Genomic DNA, 25,468 nt, shown 5'->3' with positions numbered 1-25,468 from the left:
ATGATTTTGCAGGAGTATCATCAAAGTCTGTGACCGTAATGTGGGGGGACTGGGGTCAGTATTGGTACTTTCAGACTTTATGTCAGTTTCAGCATCGTTACAAAAATTATCTAGAGTTGTAGTTGAAGCACTTATATCTGTGGGAAATAAGAATGGAAAAAATGTATATATTAAAGAAATCAACTGAGCATGCTGAGTGTCTAAATCAAAATCTCCCATTCTTGTGCACTCCTTTTCTCCGTTTCGTGCAAAACTCTCCCTAAAAAGTCAAGTTCATTTGCATCACTTTATTGACCAAAAAGCATTTGGTGTGCGGTACATAACAACAATGGCATGTCTTTTATATGATTTGCATGTATACAAACAAACAACTGATTTCTAACCGCTCGCTTATCAAAGAATATTATGATAGTGCTTATAAACAATCCCTTTCTAACGCAAGGTCGACGGACGTATATATATAATATCCTGCATGTCCTGAATAAATGTTACATTTTCTGTGCAACTTGATGTTGATATTGAAATTTTACACTCTTCTCGCACATCAAGCTATTCACAGAACAAATACAAACTGAACCGTTTGATGTTGAAAATGAACACCATGAATCAATTGCGCATGTTGGGAAATCAAGTGGAGATTTCCGTGTCTTTTTTTGTGGGAGTAACTGTTGAAGTTTTCTATTTTTACCACCGAGATGTGTAATCTTATTATTTGTTTAATATAATCTTCCGCACTCTTATCCGTACGAAAACTGCACAATATACAAAAATTATGTAATATTAAAAGTTTATATTTGAGAAAAATATCGGGAATATCAAACAGATAACTAAGTGAACTCCAAAAATGCAACAACAAAAAATAAAATAAAGATGTTTACATCAATCGTGGCTCACCAGTTTCACCCAACATTAAACATTATTTTGCAAAAGAAGGAATATCATTATCGATTGTTAGCATGTTCGTGAAAGCATGTTAGCCCAAAAACAAGTTGATTAAAAAATAACAAAACCGGGTATTCAACGCAGAATGGACACATATAATGGAGATGTGTATGTAAATAATTGCAAATTGATTGCACGATGATGAAGGTGGCTGTCGACAGAATTGTTGATGATGAATATGATGATGACCATGGTGGTGGTTGTGATGATGATGATGATGGTGCTGATAATGACGATAGTGGTGATGATGATGATGATGATGATGATGATGATGATGACGGTGGTGGTGGTGATGTTGATGATGATGATGACGGTGGTGGTGGTGATGTTGATGATGATGATGATGACGGTGGTGGTGGTGATGTTGATGATGATGATGATGATGACGGTGGTGGTGGTGATGTTGATGATGATGATGATGATGACGGTGGTGGTGGTGATGTTGATGATGATGATGATGACGGTGGTGGTGGTGATAATGATGATAGTGGTGATGATGATGATAGTGGTGATGATGATGATGATGATGACGGTGGTGGTGGTGATGTTGATGATGATGATGATGATGATGACGGTGGTGGTGATGTTGATGATGATGATGATGATGATGATGATGACGGTGGTGGTGATGTTGATGATGATGATGATATGGGTGGTGATAATATGATGCAGCTGCTGATGATGATGATGATGATTATGATGATGATGACGGTGATGATGATAATTATGATGATAATGGTGGAGGACCAACCAATGTAAAGCTATTCTACCTTATGTCAATTGGACGAAATGGCAATGAAACAAGAAATGAGAAAATATTCCTTATGAATTATTCCATTATCTCTCTTTTCATCATATTCATTCGGGTGAAACTAATCAAAAGTGTGGCGCTTTGGATATTGAACTACACCGAAAATTGGCTATATATTAACATGATTGATGTGGGATTGTAAATTACAGATGCCGGTAGCATTGTCTGGGCAAAATTGGTTAAGATACGCTAGATCATGTACAAACTATAAGCCCGCGGCATCATCGCGCCAATTAATTAAGAATTTATTGATATAACTCTCCCTGCGAATATGTGCGTAATCAGTTTACACATGCGCATTCTTTCGGGGAAAGTTCCAAGCATGTCATGTAGATCGTCACTCATGATATGTGAAATATGATTTTATTTTATTTACAGAAGTTACTACATTAAAAAATCATATGGTTGAGTGGAATTTTAGTTGATGTATCGCACGGATTTGTTAATAAATTTTCGTCATAAATTATATCCTAGGATAGTACAAAAGTATCCTTCTCCATCAACCTTGGTTGTGACATAATGCACAGTTGTAGAAAACATGAAATTTGAAGGATGTGAACATTAATATATGATCGAGCGAATCGAGCACGCAAATTTAAAAAAGGCCTTAACTGTATTAAATATTGGGCAAAAATTCTCCATGAGGGTAATTATATTTCCGACCAACATTAGGCATTTCTTTTGGTCATTTTTTACCCAGTGTGATGAAAATCTTGCCCATTCTAAGGTAAATGCTGCTTATTTTTTTTACCTTACTGGACAATGTGCTTCCCTCATTGGGTAAAATACTGCCCCACGACACATAATTACCCTCGTGCTGGTTAAAATTCAACCTAATATTTTTTAGTGTACATGCATGATGTCCCGAAATATTTGCAAAAAAGGGGCTAATCAAATTCGTTCCATGAATTGGATTCGTAGATTTAGGAAGTCTGCAAAAAACCCAAATATTCATATAATTATTCATGTTTAGATTCCAGGGTGGACGCGACAGGCACCCGTACCAGCATTGTCAGGGATTCAAGTGACGTCACCAATCAACAACCCAGAAATGGTCCTGCTCACCACTTTAATTATAGAAATGCAACTGTGTCCACCAACACCAAGGCAAACCTTAAGGTAAGAATACTTTGCTGAGAGCGTGCTCTCATTTCTGTTTGCTTAAAAACAATTTCCAATGAATGTTTGTTCCAAAATTCAAATTCCGTTTGCTTAGCTGCGGTGCACCTACTGACTTAAAGGCGTCTACGCTTTATTTCTCTATTTTTACTGACAAATTCGAATATTCCTGCCAATACGAAAACTTCTGCTATATAAGAAAGCTAATACCCCAATACTTTTACTGCGCATGCATATGCGCTAATCGGGGGAAAATGCAGACGACCCCCCCCCCACCTTCTTATTCAACAATAATATTGCTGATCCACAGTCGTTATGACAATGAGGAATATCCCGTTCCAGCAGTATTATATCTAGTTGAAGTTCGTGTTTTTATTTCCAACATAACATAACATGATGTTGATGATGATATGCATGCCTAATGATGATGATAATGATAATAACAATAATAATAATAATTATCATTATTATTACTATTATTGTAATAATAACAATAATGATAACAAGGGTAATAATAATAATGATAATAATGATAATGATAATAATAATGATTACAATATATATTTTTGTTATTATCCAAAAGTGAAAGCAAATGTTTTGAACATGGGATCAAGTAGCAACGATAGAACAACTGCAATGAGAGTGAATGCAAGGATTATATCAATATCATGTTACCATAGTAACCAGCAGACATTGTTTTATCAGGAAGCTACACTATGGCAACTACACAATGGTTGGGGATATTAAATTGATTTACGATTTCATATTTAATTAAGGCGTTATCTTTCATATTTCGATTGCATACAAGCGCTGGTCGGAAGAAATTACGTGATGGTGAAGTTGTAAACATTAGTTCCGTTGGGATATTGAAATATTCCAATTAGGTACGTTTAACCATTGATTTTAGTAATCATGACGGTCAATGCTTTTTTGTTGGTGTTTGCGCGTTGGTTTCTTAATTCCACTAGCAAAATCGTACACGTTTAAATACAGTAGTCCTACTTTATGGGCGGAAATCACAGGGGGGAAACGTCCCCCCACCAAAATAGTAGGGGGGGGGGCACAATATCAAAATGTCCCCCTACTATTTATGGCCCACTATTATGGAGAAAACTACATCACTTCACAATCGAAATAACACATGTGGTTTGGACTAAATAACCTATTTCGAGTGAAAACCTTTTCGCTTGTCAAATTCTCCAAGCCCTTGTCCCCCTAACTTTGGGACAAATTTCCGCCTATGTTTGTAATGTGTATCAATACAAGTTATACTGTTAAGTTGTAAAACCATCATGATACACACAATGTACGAATATCATGTTTTAGTCAAATGACGACACCAACACCAGGGAGAAGCAGTTTGAATTGATATTAAATTCCTTCTCATATTTAATTAAGCCATTCGATATCTGTTTTCAAAAGGATATTTCGATTTCAATTCATTCAGCCATCAAAATATTAATATATAAATCATACAATGTACATAATATGCAATAGATCATACAAAATACGGATAGGACACTTAAAGGACGGGTCCATTCCAACGAAAAGTTCAAATGAATTTAGACGAAATTCCAAAGAGTATAACACTGAAAATTTCATCAGAATCGGGTGTAAAATAAGAAAGTTAAGACATTTAAAAAAAATCGCTTAATTTCACAAAACCTGTTGGTTGCAAAGCCTGGTCGGTATGCAAACGAGCAGATCGATGACGTCATCATGTTACTATGTCTTTTGAATTTCATCTCTTATGAAATATTAATGTTCTAATTTTCTCCCCATTGTCAAGTGAAACAAAGAATAATTCCGAGCTGAACATGAGGAATTAACATTAATTAAATACTTCATTATATGGTTCTTTTATGTTTTTTTTTACTTTATTCATACAATAAACAATAAATTAAAAAGTAAGTGATGGACATCATCGACTGTGAGTTGTGCATAATTATAACTGTTTTGTGAAAAATAAATGTCATAACTTTCTTATTTTATGTCCGATTTTGATGAAATTTTTCACTGTTTATTGAAATGAACATTTTCTGGGGTGGGCTTCACCTTTAAAAAAGGAAAATAGCTTGAGAACGGTCCCAAAAAGGCAATGTATATAAAAATGCAGTTGTAGCGCATTTCAGACCTGAAAGGACTCTCAATGCACTTTACAGAAATAAATTTATATAACATAGGGATTTACTTAGCATAGCAACACCAACATTAATATGTTGCATATGGCATACGTATTGGGAAAGGTCTATCTGAATGCTCCATCAAATAGAAATGTTTTAAGTTGGGATTTGAAAACCCCAGGATTATTTTGTGATCGGAGAGTACTGGGGGGGGGGGGGATTGCAAAGGGTTGGAGCACTGTAGGAAACTTTTCGCCGTGCGTCTTAGTTCAAGAATTTGCATTAAAAACATAAAACTGTAGTTTACAAGAAAAAAAAACACAGACTTCTTTTGGAGACTATAATACGCAAACACAGTCACACACACAACGATCACGCACACAAATTATAAATCCTGTCTAGGTCCTGCGTAATATTTTTTTAAAACGGGATACAGTTTAGCAATCTTTAAAGGTCAAGTCCACCACAGAAAAATGTTCATTTGAATCAATAGAGATAAATCAGACAAGCACAATGCTGAAAATTTCATCAAAATCGGATGTGAAATAAGAAAGTTATGACATTTCAAAGTTTCGCTTCTTTTTAACAAAATAGTTATATGAACGAGCCTGTTACATGCAAATGAGAGAGTCGATGATGTCACTCACTCACTATTTCTTATGTTTTTTATTGTTTGAATTATACAATATTTCAATTTTTACGAGTTTGACGATTAGGACCTCCTTGCCTGAAGCACAAAATGTTAAAATAATGGAATTCCACGTGTTCAGGGAGAAATGAAGCTTCTTTTCAGATGAACTGTCCTTTAATCTTGATTTTCTTTTTGATGTACAAGCCGAAAGTTCCCTTTCGGCTATTTTTTTCATTTCCTTCATCTTTTTCTTTAAATTTATTTGATGTACAGTGTCGTTATGCACTGTTTGTTTTATGTATTTTCATCTGATCTCTAGAGAAGAATTAATGAAACTTGAAATTTGAACTTGAGCTTACCCCCCCCCACCTCTCTCTCTCAATCAATCAATTGACATTTTCTTTGCATTTATTTAAGTTCAGCATCCAAATAAATGATATGCCTGCATTCATTCAAGATTAAATGTTTTCCCTGCTCCTGTAAATACAAATGCACCATGGAGGAGAAAAAAGTCACTATCATAATGTCACAAATAGGCCTACAACGGCATATTTTGGGGATAGCTCTTCGCATTTTTACAATAGCTAGAAAGAAGTTGATCTTTAATAATGCTAATTTAACTGAGTCGCCACAGAAAACCTGGGTCGAATCTCCGAGCAGGCCGGTGTCAAGTCGACCCCCGATAAATGTTGAGTTGAATAAATAGAGAAAAATCAAACGAGCATAAGGCTGAAAATTTCATCAAAATCGGATGTAAAATAAGAAAGTTATATTTTAAATGTTTGCTTGTTTTTCACAAAACAGTGATATGCACAGCGTAGTGTCATGCAAATGAGACGGTCCATGATGTCTTTCACTCACTATTTCTTTTTTTATTATTTGAATTATACAATATTTCATTATTTTTGTTTAAATATTTGACAATAAGGACCAACTTGACTGAACAATAAAGTATCAAACAACGCTAATTCCACATGTTTAAGGAGGAATTAATCGTATTCCACTTGACACTCAGGAGCAAATTAGAATATTTCATAGAATAAAATACAAAATAAATAGTGGATGACGTCACCAGTTTCCATTTGCATACCGACCGAGATGTGCATATAACTGTTTTGTGATATTAAGCGAAACTTTAAAATGTTATAACTTTCTTTTTTTACATCCGATTTTGACGAAATTTTCAGTGTTTTGCTTGTTGGATTTTTCTCTTTTTATTCAAATCAACTTTTTGTTGGGGGTAGACTTGTCCTTCACCGCAAAAAAACCTGGGTCGAATCTCCGAGTAGGTCGGTTATGCTCTACGGCGGCCGTAGGGCGAGTCGAAAACAGCCGTTTTATTCATTTCTATTCAAACCAGTGCTGGTGCAATTTTTTTTTTTGGCTGGTGCAAAAAAAAAATGTTAAAATGGCCGTTTTCGACTCGCCGTACGGCCGTCGTAGAGCAAATTTGACCGAGGTATAAAGTAACAAAACATTCTCATAATAGGCAAAAGAAAGAAAATACGGCTTGCACGGAATCTATTTATGGCAGTGGAAATACGATATAAAGTTTACGGTGTTTGATATGTACACTGTAACTGGTGAATAAACAAGACAATGTCAATAGAATTACACGAATTACACATGGCAATCATGTTTTAGAAAATGAAAGAAATTGTAAATTTTGTTCGCGACATGGAGCAAATAGACCATCTGGTATATAGGGTCAATAAAAAATGAATAAGAAAACACGGAGAGATACCGTACTTTAATTTGGTCTAGTATGCTTTGGTGAATGAAATAAAAGAATAAATATTATATTATATATAGTATGTAACACAAACTTAATATTCATTATCATTAGGCCTTTTTATTTTCGGCTGTGTCTTTGAGAACAATATTATTTATTTATTTCTTTATATATTCATTTATATTATTGATTGATTGCATTGACTGCAATGTCCGATTCATCGGGAAAATCAAGCGTCAAATCAACGGAGTATAGATCAACGCCTTTTTGGGTGCATTTTTACCCGACTGGAGCGGCATTGATCGATGCCCCTGTTACACCCACAAATGTAATAATCGCCCACAAATGTAATAACGCCCACAAATGTAATAACACTTTACCCACAAATGTAATAACGCCCACAAATGTAATAACACTTTACCCACAAATGTAATAATTTTTGATCGCCCACAAATGTAATAACACTTTACCCACAAATGTAATAACGCCCACAAATGTAATAACACTTTACCCACAAATGTAATAATGCACTTTACCCACAAATTTAATAATGACTTTACCTACAAATGTAATAAATTTGAAATGATTTTTGGAGAATTCGTTCTAAACTAATATCCTATATTAATGCGCTCATATAGCAAAAAGTTCAAAGTCTTTTTTCAGACCCGGTTAATGAAATATTACAGTACAAGTCCAAGTCTTTTTCCAGACCCGGTTTTTCAAAAGTTATAATATACGTCGGTGAGGGGTAAAGACAACACTCTAAACCCAAGCATTTTAAGTGGGTTTAATTTTGAAGATTGGTCTCAGGTGTCATTTTTTTTTATATCTCTTTATCTTTTAAATAATCGGGTCCAGACGAAAGACTAAGCATAATACTCGTGTTATTCCACAAGAATAAGAATATGAGTCTTTTGTTTTTAGGATTGTTTAAATCATTTTCAAATCAACGGGTCTGGAATAAAGACAACGCTCTTAACATGTGCTTTTCTACATGCATGGTCTTAATTTGGAGGATTGTTGGTTCTTAGATTCGTTGTTGGGGGTTGAGTTTTATTGATTTTTTATTCCTGAAATAATTTTGTCTGGAGGAAAGTCGATCTTCGACAATCGGTCTTCATGTTGTTCCACAGTAATTAGATTATTGGGTATTCGTTTTAGAATATTTGTAAAAACTATTTTATTTTTCAAATAGTAACCAAGTCTGGAGAAAGGATGTCTGCTTTACCCACGCGTTATTACAATGTTTTGTAGCGGTAGTAGTATTATTTAAAAAAAGACATATTTTTACTGGGTGAAACTTTGGAAATTTGGTCTTAGATTCGAAGTTTTTCAGTTACTTTTTTTTTAATAGCCGGGTCTGGAGGAAAGAGTGCGTTTTAAAACTCGTGTTATTCCACGAGAATAAGAATATAAGGTCTTATGTTTGAAGATTTTTTTCGTAACTGTTTTAGGTCTGGAATAAAGACAACACTCTAAACCTCTTTAAAACAGGTTCTTAGGTTGAAGGTTTGTTTGGTCTGACTTTGATTTTTTTTTAATTCTTACTATTAGCGTTTTTTAAAGAAAAAATGGTCGGGCTGAAAGACTACGCTATATCCAGCATTAATAAGATTATGGGGTCTTTATACTGTTTTTAAACTGTTATTCATAATGTTTAAATAACAGGTAACCGGGTCTGGAGAAAAGACTACGCTTGATTCTCAATTTACTCTTAGTGCATATATTCACAATATACACCGTATAAGTTGAAACAACAACAAAGACATTAATTCCACCAGTTTTAATTAACTGGGTCTGGAGAAAAGACTAAGCTCGATTCCCAATTTTTTTTCACAGGAATATCATTATCGTATCTTAGTTTGGACTTATATTATAAATTCTGTAATAACTGGGTCAGGAAAAAGACTTTGGACTTATTAAAATTTTTGAAACAACCGGGTCTGGGAAAAAGACTTTGGATTTTTATTATATTTTTTTAAACAACCGGGTCTGGAAAAAAGACTTTGGACGTATATTATAATTTTTGAAACAACCGGGTCTGGAAGAAAGATTTTGGACTTGTACTTTGATGTTTTATTAACCAGGTCTGAAAAAAAGACTTTGCACTTTTGTGCTATATGAACACATTACTATTAGACTGTGGGATGGTCGCTAAAATTGTGACTTTCCGTGGGGCGGCAAATACAACCACGGTTCTTGGACATGAAAATATGTAAAATATTATGAGTGAATACATGCACAATGTTGCCATTGGTAAATTTTGCTCCTGATCTCAAAATTAAAATAATAATATGCAAAATCGTACCATTGATTCGACTGGAAATTCCGCCATTCACCCCGTGTGTTAAGGACTTCCGTGAACGCGCGCAAGCGTGCACAATGCATGTAACCTCGTTCGCGTTTTATTTTTTTTAATTCGCTGTACACGATATACGTTATAATACAGAATGTACGATGGCAGATAAGATGTCGTCGTCTTCGTCGTGTTTTGACAGCGAAAATGACGATTTATCACTAGCAAATATATGCTACATGCACGTCTTACCCAAGGAAAGAGGGCCAGTAAATTCTTTTCAAGTAAAGAGCTAGAACAAATTTAAGCCTTTGCTGCATTTGTTGATGTAGACTACCTGTGACTCTGCGCATTTATGCATATCAGTATAGGGTCCCGGCTCCCTTAAAGATGCATTAAAGGACAAGTCCACCCCAACATAAACTTGATTTGAATAAAAAGAGAAAAAAATCAACAAGCATAACACTGAAAATTTCATCAAAATCGGATGTAAAATAAGAAAGTTATGGCATTTTAGAGTTTCGTTTCATTAAAAAAAAACAGTTATATGCACATCTCGGTCGGTGTGCAAATGAGGAGCTGATGACATCACCCACTCACTATTTCTTTTGTATTTCATTATATGAAATATGAAATATTTTTATTTTCTCATCATTGTCATGTGAAATAAAGTTTCATTCCTCCCTGAACACGTGGAATTCCATTATTTTAATATTTTGTGCTTCAGGCAAGGAGGTCCTAATCGTCAAATTCGTAAAAATTGAAATATTGTATAATTCAAACAATAAAAAACAAAAGAAATAGTGAGTGAGTGACATCATCGACTCTCTCATTTAGATGTAACTGGCTCGTTCATATAACTATTTTGTAAAAACTAAGTGAAACTTTGAAATGTCATAACTTTCTAATTTTACATCCGATTTTGATGAAATTTTCAGCATTGTGCTTGTCTGATTTTTCTCTATTGATTCAAATGTACATTTTTCTGAGGTGGACTTGACCTTTAACAATACATTGAAATCAAACTCGCATTGCGCTTGCCCTAAAATGCCCCTCCATCAACTAAACATGTTGAATATTACTTAAATACACTTCGTAACACGGGGCCAACATAATAGTCTAGATGATTGGTGCAAAAAGTAGCAAGAATTGTTCAGATTATGGTACAAGCATGAAATTTGGCTGACGGGTAGAGTAAATAGTGCTGAACATTTTTAGCTGGGGGTGCCAACCTGATCTCTCTTTGTATAGCAACAGTTGCTAGGTAACTTATTTACCTTAGCAACCACCAATTTGGGAGTGTTATCTTAATTAAAAAACTATATTTTTACTCCCAAGCGCCAATTTCACAATCACATATCAAGCAACATTCCGACCATGTATAGCAACAGTTGCTAAGCAACATATTTTCCATAGAAACTATATATAATATTCCTGAATACAAAATTTGGACATCATGTTTTAATGAGAATATGGTTAGAACATTGGTCAAAGTATAAAACTTGGAATTAAAATAAATATCTCATATATACAAAAGAGTGCAGATGCATTCCCAAAACAATTATCTGCATTGTATATAAATAGGTAACAAACCTAATTTCGGTATACATAATTTCATTATTTTTCTTCATATTTTTTTTACTCATACATGACACAGCTAACGCACAGAAAAAAAATGATTACTGGGTCATGAAATGTGCTTACTATTAAAAAATATATAAGATCTCTCCTGTTATGAAAATGACAGAGGGTATTGTAGTGGATGTGACATGGGACACAGGGAAAGACACTGAACTTTCAAGGAAGCTGAAATTTGATTGATATGAACTAATTGCTTCATTGGGATGTAATGTCGAGTAATATTCACATACTTACTTGTCAGTAAAGTTTTGATATTATTGAATGACTTAAATATCATGTACAGTAGACCCGAAATAGCCTCAAGCATCATTGACTATATGTTCCCTGTATAGCATTGAAGCATTGTCAGCAGACCTGAAACAGCCCAGGCATCGTTGACTTGTGAATATGTAACGAAGTGGTACATTTGGTGATTATACAACAAAATCTTTTGAGAGAAATGAAGATCTCTGTAGGCCTTATTGACACTAATTACTAACGCCGCATCCTACAAATCATGTAGATGAAGCAGTAGAATGCAATATATTGTGTTACCAGATAATCAAAACGTATGATTGGAAAGCTCAGTGTTATGTGTTGGTTTAGCTTCAAACCTGCTTGAGATTACTTCTTACATCGCCCATTATATTTCAGCATCTAGTATACTTCAGATTTAGAAGCAATTGCCACTGTACGTATGTTTTATTTGATTATAATGCTGGGCAGTAGAGTCATTTGCATAATTTACAGATATTTTACTATATTTTCTAGATGATGAAGATAAAACATGTACAACTGCACATTTTCCAATAGCTTGGGACTTCGAGTACGATTATAGCGCAGGGGTGGATCCAGCTTTCGCCAATAGGAGGGGTGTGGGGGGGAAATATTTTCATCAACAGTTTTCTGGATTGGCCGCTATAATCTGATTTTTTTGTTGTATTTTCAGGGGGGTAGTCCTAACCAAAGACTGAAGTTTTAAGTATATTTTAGTTTTTATTGTTATTATAATGCGAGCGCGCAGCGCGAGCTAAAATTTTTGATAGTTTATGTCCTTAGAACTGATTCTTAGATTCTGAGCAGTTTTTTTAATCATGAACAAAGACAAGTATCCAACTAAAAAATGCGAGCGCGAAGTGCGAGTCGAAATTTCATTAGAGTAACGTGAAAATGGACATAATTAGGACTGTTTTAAGTGATTAATGAAGAGGATACAAGTATCACCAATTAAATAATGAGTGCGAAGCGCGAGCTCAAAATTTTTGACATTCCGAACCGATAACTGGACAGTCTAAGCGCGTTTTAATTTAAATAAAGAACAATCTGTGTGTCTCAAACAATTAAATGCGAGCGCAAAGCAGGAGCTTAATTTTTTGATATACTGACATGATAAAGGAGCATTTTGACAAATTTTTGAAAAAATTTCCAGAGGATAGGTATCTCACAAAACAAACAATGCGAGCGCGCAGCGCGAGCTGAAAATTTTGACATAATAATTTGTGGAAATAAACCAAAATAATTGAAGTTTGATGTGCGAGCTAAAATATTGTGTGCGAATTGATTTCAGAACTGGATGTATTAAGTGTCATTTAATCCTCTTTAATGCGATTCATTACACAGGCAATGCGAGCGCGAAGCGCGAGCGATTTTTTTTATAAAAATCTATTTTCCAATTCTTCCTCTCACCTTTTTCTTGTTTCCTTTCGGGGTCGGGCCGGCCGTTACGAGTCTGTAAATGACACATCATGGGTATAATACCTCTTTCTTACTTTTCTTTCTGTTTTTCGTATCAAGTTAAAGAGTACACTTTTTTCTGCAGGTTGTCAGAAAATGGGGGGGGGGGGGCGGGGCCGGCTCGGCCCCTCCTGGATCCGCGCCTGTAGCGAATGAATCGAACGTACATTAGTTGTGTCGCACATGCCTTCTAAGATTTGGGCATATATTTTGTCAAAACATTAAGTTAAGACTTTTTTGGTTAATCATAAGTAGGGGAAAGCAAAGCCACTGTGAATCATGCATTGTGCTCGACAAAGTATATTAGAGGCAACAGAGGAATACATCAAGAAAGTTACAGTCATCATTCTCTTCGATGGGAAGATTAATTTTTCATCAATCGAAGTGTAAGAAACATTTCTCCCCATAAGGACATTATATTGCATGACAAAGTGATAGTGCCACCAGCAGAATCATTTCTTTCTGATTTCGACATGCCAAGAAGTATTGGAGATATATTGAAGAAAGAAGCATATCATAACTAAATGCTACTGTTCTGTGGCCGAGTATGGATCACGTCCAGACAAACTGATATTATATACAAGTGCTTCACATGTATGTGACAAAGTCAGCTGCGCATAGTCTGCAAAATCTTTAAAGTCTCGATAGATATTGAAGCAGCAGGATCAAAATACTTGCAATCGGAACTGACAGGTAAAAATCAACTTCTGCAAGAGATTTCAAGTCATGATAGATCACGGAGCTGCTGGATCCAGGCCAACACGCCTGAAACAGAATTGACCGGTCCAAATCAACTCTTGTGAGACCTTTGACGTGATGATAAATCTTGGAGATGCAGGATTGATCCAGGTCAAAAATATTGGAAACAGAATAGACAGGTCCAAATCAACTTCTGCAGGATTGAGTCGAGATAGATTAATCACATAGCTGCAGAATCCAGGCCAACATACCTCAAAATGGAACTGATCGGTCTAAATCAACTCTGGCAAGATCTTTCACGTCATGATAGATGCCAGAGCTGCATCCGGATTGATCCAGGTTAAAAAGAACTTGGAATCGGAACTAACAGGTCAAAATTAACTTCTGCAGAAGTTGCCATAGATCATGTAGCAGCAGGATCCAGGCCAACACGCCTGGAAACGGAACTCAATGATCCAAATCAACTCTATCAGATCTGTCACTTCATGATAGATCCCGGAGCTGCACAGGATTGATCCAAGTCAAAACACCTGGAGACGGAAATGACATGTCAAAGTCAATTCCTGCACGAAGCATTAGGTCCGGGAACAGCATGGAAAACTAATATCTTCATTGCAGGCTACGGAAAGGAGGGGTAAAACCAAAGCCTTTCAAACGACCGACTACTGTTAGCAAGGTATAAAATGGTATCCAAGCAAGCACTCGTTTGGAAATTACACTCTGGCGATATTTTGGTGTTTGAAATGATTTTGAACTTAGTTGACCGAATCAATTCTTGGCGGTCATTCTTTCACCTCTCCAAGATCAGAGATGTTTAGGTTGTAAGAACCCATGACCTCCTGGTCAGCTCATGTAACCGTTCTTCTACAAGAGTGACCTCTCGCTAAATATTTATTTTGTGGAATCTTTCCAAGGGCATTTGTAGGTATACAATGTCTTAAAAGTGATAGGGCTTCCTTGGAAAATAGATAGCCACAAAATTTACAGAAATGAAAAAACAAATGCAGTATATAAGCAAAATAAATGCTTGAGTAATAGCAGCCAAAGGGAGAAAGGGGCTACATGGAAACCAATTATTCTATAGGTCTAGGTCTGGAAGACGATCTTACGTCACAAATCATCAGAAAAGGAGAAAGAAGAAAAATGAAGAAATCAAGTGTGCGTGTGTGTGCATGTGGGTGAACGTGCAGGTGTGATATTAAGAATACTTCGATAAAAGATATTTTTCAATGAAGCTTTAAAAGAAAATATAGATGCAGTGAGTTTTATATCATTGGGCAAATCATCCCAGATGTCTGGGCCGTGATGTCTGATCGTTTTATGTGCTAATATTGTTATCGGGTTTGTGAGGTGGATGTTGGATGAGTGGCGTGTAGGATATGAATGAATGTTGCTCTTGTAAACAAAAATATCTTGAAAGGGTGTAGGTATAAATTTAGTTGAGATCTTGTTCATGAAAATGGCAGTTTGGAAAGTATGAATGTCATGAATTTTCAGGTTCCGAAAAATAGGATCAGCATGTGCTAAAAATTGCGAGTGGGAGCAAATACAGAGTGCTTTCTTTTGGAGGCGTAGAATTTAGTCTATTTTCGTTTTGTTGCAATTACCCCACAATATGTTGCAAGATGATATATGTGACAAAATAAAATAACTGTAAAATATGAATAGTGATCTTTGGGAAAGACAATATTTCAGTTTGAATAGTATGCCAATACCTCTGGCAACAAGTGTGCTAACATAACGAATGCGGCTTTTCCAAGTTAAATTAGAGTTAAATTAAATTAATACACCTAAGAATTTCGTTTCTTGTTTTTCAGCAAGATGGATGTTATCAGTGTAAATGGAGCTACGAAATATATGCTTAGAATTGATGTGTTGAAAGTACATGAATGTCAACAGTTTCTAGACTTGTGATTCTTGATGATACAAGTGTCGATCAATTCTACCTTTATTGTCAATCGCTCAGATAAGTACTCATGTGGTCTATTATCATTCATTGATAAGCATGTAACTATATAGTAATAACAAACATTAACAAATAACCCTTTACTATGAAAGACACCAAATAATTTAAACAACGATTGATCTTTTACATAATTATGTTTAGGTTAATTCCTAATAATTATGGTTTCCAAATGGAGAAAGATTTTAAGGTGAGTTTACTAACAAGCAACAAGTATCATTATGCCAATGATATGGACCACGTAGACATTGTTTTTGGAAATTTTAACCATATCATAAGGTAGTTTGATTTGTGCAAGCTTTTACGTTTTTAAGCATCTACTAGCATGACTAGTATGAGTACCTCTTAAACGCATTAATACCATTAATACCATACGGCCTATAACAATCGGTTGCAGAAAACATGCTACTTAGCAACTGGTACTTATCATGGACGGATAAACATGGTATACATGTTCCTGGGTTGTAACGATAAATGTATTAATGCTTAAATAGAAAAGATGTGGTGCACATGGCTCACAAAAAATATAATCATAAAAACACATTATAAAAATTGATTATTGAGGAAATATGTTACCTAGCAACCGTTGCTTTGGTGCTCATTGGGTCTACCTATGGAAACAATCATCACATAAGGAATATATGGGCCAAAATTAATTTCTGAGCTCTTCTGAGTAAATTATAATGATCTGAACTATGATAAACTATTGTTGCTATGAAGGATCCCTTAGAAACCGTTGCTATGAACAAATTTATCAAAATTGTTGTGATATAAAGAAATATGCTTTAGATAAAAAAAAATATGTGACATATTGCTTGTAAAACTGTTCCTCAAGCCCAATAAAGCTCGGTTACTAAGGTAAACATGTTACCTAGTAACCGTTGCTATATTTGGGAAACTGACGTTGGCACCCCCTGCTAAAAATGTTTAGGATAACCTACTCTGCCTTTGTGCCAATTTTCATACTTGTACCATTTTCTGAACATTTTTTTCACCAATCACCTAGACTATAAATACCAAATTGTAGCCTGCTCCTGGTTCAAAATAGACTTGTGATAACATAAAATAGAAATAATATTTGACTTCCCTCATTTTTTAGGTTCTATTTATACTTGCAGGGGCGGATCCAGGATTTTCAACCATAAATTAGGGTTTCTTCGTACCCGAAAAAAAAATGAAAAAAAACTTTTTCTTCTTTTTTACATTACAATTTTTTTAATTTGCTTCACAAAAGGGTGGGCACGTGCCTCCTATGCCCCCCTGGATCCGCCCATGTATACCTGTAATGTTAAGTTTACTTTATGGATACCTTATGATTTCCTTTTGCTGTATAATTGTATGTGACTATTATATCATTGATGTCATCACCCATAGGCCTGCTTAGGCCGACCGTTGGTTTTGACCCCCTGATTTTACAGGAAAAAAAGAGAAGACTTTGTATTAAGCAACAACAGAATCATTCTGTAAATTCATATAAAACAGGATTTTTTTCTTAAATTTTAACAGAAAGGGTCTGTTTTAAAAGGGGAAAACGGTGCTTTATTTCAGATTTGTAAGGTTCAATACTATACACCAAATACCAATTTCCTGTAAGATTACGCAATCAGGTAAGATCACAGGTGTTCTCGAGACTCTGCTGCAGGAACGTCTTGTATTTTAACCCTATCTAGGCCGGGGGGGGGGCTCGGAGGCCCCCCTCAACAAATCGCGCGATATTTTTGCCGTGCGAAATTTTTTGACCGCGCCGCTCGCTGACTTTTTACTTTCAAGTCTTGCGCAACTTTTGAGACCAATTTTGTGTCACCCGGGTACGTGGTTCCGAAATTACGCAACATTATATAAGTGCATGTCAGACCGAAAATTGCTCAAAAACGTGATTTCGTGTAAAAAGTCAATGCAAATTGTGTTTCCAATTAAAATTCATAAATGTATGATTATTTTTAGTTTTGCTAGTCTAAATGTATTAATTTTATGCTTTTTATGATCACAGAAGAGTCCCCAACAAATTTCATTGAAAAAACAATGAAAAACAAAAGGTCCAAAAAACAAAGAAATACATAAGAAATTGCAAAAAACAATATAATACATAAGAAAATGATTTGATATCACAATTTTTTTCATGTACACTTGCTAAGGACACCACAAAGAGTTTCTATACCAAAAATTAGTACATTTGGAGCTTTATTTAGGGAGTTAGAGTAAAAAGTATGATTTCGCATACTAATTACGCATAAATTAGCATAATCACTTAATAGCGATTTGCATGAAATAAATTTCTATACAATGTTGTAAATTTTGTCCCAGGCAACCCGCGTGCCAATTTTCGGCGCGATCGCGAGGTCGACGGCCGAGATCTCCCCCCCCCCCCCCGGCCATAGGAACTCCCAAAATACCCCGGCCTAGATAGGGTTAAGGATAATAGTGCGGGTGTGTTTTTTTAATAAAGAATAAACTTAACTATAATTTTCGAATCTTCGTTCTTTCATATTCAGACATTGTTGCATGATGGAATTAAGACATCACCATACTGGACCAAACCTAGTGAGAACGAATTGGAGAGGGCTCTCGTTTTGGGTTCCAGGCGAAATTTATCTGGTAAATATATGTTTACATATATGCTACATGCTATTGGGACGGATGTGCATTAGCCGGTTGTAAATATGGACAGGATTAACATGAAAAAGGAATTCATATAAAGTACATTTGGCGATGCAATTATCAAAGTTGCCCCCCTTTTTTTTTTGGGGGGGGGGATCCTGGATCCGTCCCTGTATCCATCCTTCCCATACACATGTACCATGACCATGATGGCTAACAGGTTATCATGTTTCCAGAAGGGGATAACGATGAAAATAATAACAAGTAAAAAAAAACAGCAAATAATGATAACTACTACTACTACTACTACTACTACTACTACTACTACTACTACTACTACTACTACTACTGCTGCTGCTGCTGCTGCTGCTACTACTACTACTACTACTACTACCAGTCGCGGACCGGTGACCCGGAGGAGACAAAGCTTTGGGGGGGGCACTGCATTGTCTGTGAACAATGCTGTGCCCCCCCCCCAATGCTCCGGGTCACGGTCCGCTACTGACTACTACTACTACTACTATGATAATGATTACTGATAATAGTAATAATAACAATAATGATAATAATAATGAAAATGATGATAATTATTAGCATTATCGTTATTATGATTCTCATCGTCATTGCCATTATAGCATCATGATGATAATTATCGTAATAATAGCGATGATAGCAGTAATAATAGCGATAGTCATAGTACATGTATATGGGAAGGATGGATACAGGGGCGGATCCAGGATATTCCCCCCCCCCCAAAAAAAAAAAAGGGCCGGGGCAAATTTTTCGGAGGAAGAATTTGACAAGCCAAAAAAAAAAGTTTTTAACCAAAAATTACGGATATTTCGTATCCGACAAAATTTGACAAGCAAAAGAAAGAAAGAAAAAGGTCTTCACTTTTAAACGAGGGGGAACACCTCTGGTTTAAATGCAGTTTGACATTACAAATTTAAATTTTGCTTCTCAAGGGGGGGGGGGGGGCAGCTGTGCCCCCCCCACCTGGATCCATCAGTCGGTAGAAAAATTACATATTGTGATTTGGGTTTTGATGGGTTTTGTTTGTCAAACTATGGACCTTCTCCAACATTTGGTACACTAAATAGGAAATATAATGATTTCGAAAACACGCTTCTCAAGTTGAATTTGACGAAGAAGTTACCAGATAATTATCAATTTTAGCAATAAATGATGGCTTGCCAATGATCATCATGACCAGGTAGAAAATATTCCACGTTTGTTTCCCAAGACGAATCTCGAAAAAAAGTTGAATCGATCCGATCGGCTTATTGTGTCCAACATAATTCTTGCTCTTTTTCAAAATCTGTTAAACATGCAGCTCCATCTTGAACATGAAAAATCGTTTCCAAGAGCTGCATTCCCGGGGAGCGTTTCATCAATATTTTCATCCGACAAGTTGTCAGACCTGACATCTTTCCATGATTTTGATTGGCTGAGAGGCACTGTTCCTATGGCAACTGTCGGATAAAATGGGACTAGTCGGATAAAACGTCTGACAAGTCCTTTCATGAAACGCCCCCCTGAACCATGCACTTGATAAATGCCTTTAAAAAAATCTATATAAGCATCTCGAAATCCTCTGATTCATTAGTAGATGCACATTTTTTTTGATGGGCCGTTAAGCTGTCATTCATTTTTTCATTCATTCATTCACTCGAGAGGATCGTTTTGTATTTTACCATCACTCATTCGGGAGAGTGAGTTTGTTTGCTTATTCATTTTCCGGTTATTAAAAAACACAAAACATAAATATATATAACATAAAGGCCTTCAAGAAAAAAGGCAACAAAATAACATTATGGCGCAAGCTCAGAAATAAAGTAATTCGCTCCTTCTCTGATGCTAAACGTCATTATTACAGCACCCGTGTTAGTAATCTAAAAACCGGCAACCCATCAGCATGGTACAAGCAAATAAAAGTGCTTACCAATACGAATACTGACCTGGTAAATATCGAAATCCCTGGTACTGATCCCAATCAACTGAATTTGGTAGAGGATGCGACTAACAAGCATTTTGTTTCAATCGCAGATGACATTCCCCTTTTGACAAAGCGTCTTTACCTGCTTTCTTACCATGTCCATGCTCATGTCCTCATGTTCAAATTTATGATGTGTACTTAAAGGCAGCTCAGGAAATTGCGGACTGGTAAAGCTGGATTAACTCATGATTTACCTCTCAGGATTTTGAAAGAATTTGCATATGAATTGTGTGTACCTTAACTGATTTGATCAACCTATCATTCCAAACGGGAATAGTACCACAACGATGGAAAGAAGCTCAAATATCCCAAATTCCTAAATCATTATCGGCAACCATTAACAATCTCAGACCAATCGCATTAACAAGTCAATTTGCAAAAATTGCAGAATCTTTTATAGCCAAATGGCTTCTTCAAGATATCACTGACAAAATTGACTCACGACAATTCGGAAACCGCTCTGGTTTTTCGACCACTCATTATCTTGTGAGTTTGCTCCACAAAATGTATGAGAATGGCGAAAAGAGCAAGAGTCTATCCACAATTGTGTGTACTGATTTTTGATAAGCTGGATAATAACATCCTCGTTAGGAAGTTGATCAAACTCAATGTACGACCTTGTATCATTAAATGGATTATAAGTTTTTTTGGAAAATCGTCAACAATGTGTAAAATATCAAGGCACTTTGTCTAATTACTCACCCAATCACGCTGGCGTGCCCCAAGGGACTATAGGCCCTATCCTCTTCCTGATTATGATAAATGATGCTTGTGAAAACACATCAGTCGATTGCTATAAATATGTAGACGATCTTACTTTGTTGGAATGTCGTAAAGAAAATTATCCCTCTGACTTACAATCTACATTATGCATTCTGGATCAGTGGTCCTCCCTTAACCACATGAAGTTGAACCCTTCAAAATGTTCTTCACTAATTGTGACATTCTCCAAATATCCTCCTGCTGAGCCAAGCTTTCATATTAATAACTTACCTCTACAAAAACTTCAATCTGTTAAAATTCTTGGTGTAATCGTCCAATCCAATCTAAAATGGGACCCACATATCATGGAAATCATCAAAAAATGTAACAGGAAGTTGTACATGTTTAGGCTTTTGAAGCGATATGGGCTGTCTCTATCGGATCTGAAATTGGTATACATGGGCTACATTCGTCCTGTTATGGAATTTTGCACCCCATTTTTTAACGGTGGGCTTACAAAGAAACATGTAAGAAGTTTAGAACAAATTTAAAAAAAGAGCTTGTAGAATCATGTTGGGCCCAAACTACACAGATTATGCCAGTGCTTGCCTATCATATGAAATTCCTACTCTGGAATACAGAAGGGAGAAACTCAGCCTGGATTTCGCAATATCTTTAACCAAACATCCAACATTCAGTACCTAGTTACCTCCTCCAAAAAACTTAACCATCAATCTCCGACATACTCCTAGATATCAGCAATACAAATGTAAGACAAATCGATTTCGCAATAGCCCCATACCAGATCTCCTGAATAAAGACATGCCCAATCAATAAACCCATTGCTCATTTGAAAGCAATACCAGCCTAATTGCAATATCAAGTTTTTTAATGAATGAGGAAATCAACTCTTTTATTTAATATCCATATATCTTTATTGATCTTTTACAGTTTACGTATTTTGTTTTATTATTTTTAATTTACCCTTTCCTCATTATCTTATGTACATGTATATAAATTTTCATTGCCTAAGTATTCTTGCCTATACACAGGTTAATGCCTTTAATGTTTGAAATATGTAATGAGTCTTTAAATTTTTTTACTTTGTGTACATGACCAATTCAGCCATTTGGCTGCGACTCATGTTTTTAATAAACCTTGAATTTAAAATGAATAACATACAGTACGTCCCACCAAAAACGAAACCGAGATTCAGCGATAATTTATCATAACTTAATCATAAATACAATAGACCTACCAATGTAAAGCTTAGAATTTCCTCTTTCATCTGATATTACTTATATTATTCCTCATTCACGCATGAGTGAAGAAAAACAATTTGAAGAAAGGATACCAAAAACTCATCTGGCGGGGGTATCTAAATTTCAAAAAGAAAATCACACGCCTAAAAGGTTCAGTATCTGCTCTTTTATTTGATACCTTTATCACAGAAAACGGTCAAGAATTAAAAAATTATGTTCCCTCGAAACAATGCTTGTATTTCCATAATTTCCTTAAATAAACGTGTTTTCACCGGTTTCCCATAGAAGCTATCGCACGGTTAACAAAAGACTTATGCATGGCTGATCGTCAACAAAACGGAGTGTCGAGTGAGTTTGAACGCTAGCCTGTAAAACCTCTTCATTTTATGAAATTATTGAAATTCGAGCCTTATTTCAAATAACCAGAACTTTGTTATTTCTTGATCATTTTCTGTAATTCGGGTATCAAATTAAAGAGCAGATATTGAACTTTTTAAAAATGTGGTTTTCCTTTTGAAACCCACATACAGCCCGCTAAGTGACTTTTTGGTGTCCCCTCTTCAAATTGTTTTTGCTCACTCATGCGTGAATAGGGAAAAATCTAAGCAATTTCAGATGAAAGAGGAGATTCTAAGCAGTTAATGGTAGGTCATTTGTCTATTGTATTTGTGATGAAGTTATGATAAATCATCGCTAAATCTCGGTTTCGTTTTTTGTGGGACGCATGGCATCAATTGGAAATAAACAAAATGAATTGCAAATACGTTAAATAGATAAAAAAAATCGAAAGGATTGCCCATTTCAGAGTCATTAAGATAATTACTCTGTTCTTCCATGGGGTCCATAAAAAATTAAAATAGGTTACATGGTAATACAAAGGAAATCTGATATTGAAAAAAAAGAGAAAGGAGAAATATCTATCATGCACAACTGAATGCATCAATTAACGTCCCCCATCCACAATACAATTGATCAGACCAAAACAGTTTTATCCAATCGGAGAGCTAGAATCGTTGTCGAGACCCCCTCGCGCACGTACATCCACTCATTTTTGTTTTACATCCATTCGACTTGCTCGAGTGGTTGTACACACTCTGGAGTGGTTGTACATTCACTCGAGTAATGGTACTTCTCCGGGAATAGTTGTAAATCCACTTACTGCGAGGGGGTCTTGACAACGATTCTATGGCTGTCTGATTGGATAAAACTATTCAATCACTCTCTCGAATGATTGACGGTAAAATCCATACAAATAATTCACTCACTCGATTGAGTGAGTGAGTGAATGAATGACGGCTTATGACATTAATATAACGGCCCGTCATACCCTTAATGAATTCAAAGACTTTATTGTGCTTAGTATCGTTTTATTATTATTGATTGTTGTTTTGTTCTATAGGTTTCCTGACCATAGGCATTCCTTCAGTCCAAAGAGAAACGGAACACTATCTATCTCAAACACTTGATTCACTGATCAGCAAATCATCTCCAAAGGACCGATCTGATGTCGTCATTGTCATCCTCCTAGCTGACTTTGAGGAAGAGAAACGATCTAACTTGAAGAAGATGATACAGGAAAAATACTCGTCATATCTCGAAAATGGATTCATGCAAGTTATCCAGGTTCCCTTGTCATTTTACCCTCCCTTGGAGAATTTAAAATCAAACTATAAAGATTCCGAGAAAAGAGTTTACTGGAGATCCAAACAGTGTGTTGATTTTGCTTTCATGTTCTTTTATGGCAGTAGCCTTTCAGAATACTACCTTCAAATAGAAGACGACGTGTATACGGTCAATGGATATCTTGCAGCTATTCGTACTTATATCAGAGAGAAACGCAATGACCAATGGGCGTCTCTGGAATTTTCGACCATGGGTTTCATTGGAAAACTCTTCCACTCATATGACCTGGATAAGCTTGCCACACTTACAATGATATTCTACGAGGATCAACCTGTTGATTGGATCTTCAGATACTTCAAAGATTTAAACGGTCAACACAAGAACTACGTGCGATATCCTTCCATTTTTCAGCACACAGGTTTTCAGTCGAGCCTGAAGGGAAAGGATACAAAGAACTGGGTTGATAAAACCTTTTTTGATAGTAATGATACTATCGAGACAGACACCTCTACTCCGGACAATCCCCCGGGAACTGTGTATAGTAACATAAAGGCATTTGAAAAGTACCTTCCGCAACTGAGCTACAAGAATACAACCGATTTCTTCTGGGGGAAGAACCCTAAAAAGAACGATGCTGTAGTTCTTGTATTTGATCAGCCAACCCGAATATCTCGCCTGGTCATAGCAACTGGATCCAGTCAGCATCCGGCTGATAGATTAATAACAGCTACTGTTGAACTGAGTACAGAACTTATTAAAAGCGGCAGCGCAACTGCCCTACCGAAATGCAGCGCTTTCGTGGAAGTTGGTCGATTCTCCGACGGCCGTGTCGATTTAGAACTTCGAAAAACGTTCCCATCTATTGTCGCATGTCTTCGGATTCTTGTTAAAGATTCTCAGAAACAATGGGCAGTTATTCAACAAATCAGAATATGGGTACCTCATTAATTGAAAAGAGAGACGAATGGTTTAAATGGCTTGGATTAAAAGAAAACAGACCTAATGTTGTAAGGGATCAGTCGACAGGCGCAGGCCAAACCACTATGTGCCTTTGACCTTCCAAGAGCCTGAAGTGCCTTTCCTCGCGATTCGACAGATAGCAGTGCTGTATACATTAAAAATATACATAGCTATACCGAAAGTATTGGCAAAATTTCAAAAATACGTACCTCGGGGCACTATGTTTTGGGCAAATGAGATAGATAAACCTATACCACAATGAAGTGATGTAGGAAGCTTATACCTATTAGTGCATTATTTAACATCCACTAGGCAGACGTATTCTGTAACGTTCAGAATCTATTGAAAATGCCCGCCAAATCCCAATGGACAGATTAGAGGTCATTGTCGAAAGTTGGTGGACTGGAACAGCACATTGTATTGAAATCTGGACCGGACGAAATATTGCAAAAATGTTTGATTGGTCCATGTAGTCCATGACGACACAGCTGTTTTGATTCACCGATTTTCGACCAACACTGCTGTGTTATGAAGGGCTTTTGACAAAAGATAATCAGCGTTATAGACAGCGTCTCCAACGTGATTACTTGCTAAAATACCCTGTACGTGGAGGGGCCAAGGAACGGTTTTGAAAGTACATGGGGGAGGGGGTGGGGG

At 36.0% G+C, this 25,468-nt stretch overlaps 1 protein-coding gene across 1 annotated transcript; it reads left to right on the top strand.

The window, feature by feature from the left end:
- Positions 1-1,040: 1,040 nt before the first annotated feature.
- LOC121431190 (alpha-1,6-mannosyl-glycoprotein 4-beta-N-acetylglucosaminyltransferase-like) lies at positions 1,041-25,468 on the top strand. Its single transcript, XM_041628700.1, has 4 exons — positions 1,041-1,050; positions 2,727-2,872; positions 18,163-18,265; positions 23,628-25,468. The coding sequence occupies exons 1-4, from the start codon at positions 1,041-1,043 to the stop codon at positions 24,797-24,799; spliced, it is 1,431 nt and encodes a 476-aa protein (XP_041484634.1). The 3' UTR covers positions 24,800-25,468.

This window comes from Lytechinus variegatus, chromosome 17, assembly GCF_018143015.1.
Source record: "Lytechinus variegatus isolate NC3 chromosome 17, Lvar_3.0, whole genome shotgun sequence".
Classification (NCBI taxonomy): Eukaryota; Metazoa; Echinodermata; class Echinoidea; order Temnopleuroida; family Toxopneustidae; genus Lytechinus; species Lytechinus variegatus.
The sequence above is the reverse complement of the archived record's forward strand: the minus strand, read 5'-3'. Positions and strand labels throughout refer to the sequence as shown.

Coding starts and splice junctions, on each gene's coding strand:
- LOC121431190 (XM_041628700.1), top strand. Junction 2,873..18,162: donor ACACCAAGGCAAACCTTAAG/GTAAGAATACTT, acceptor TTTCATATTCAG/ACATTGTTGCATGATGGAAT. Junction 18,266..23,627: donor TTCCAGGCGAAATTTATCTG/GTAAATATATGT, acceptor TTTGTTCTATAG/GTTTCCTGACCATAGGCATT.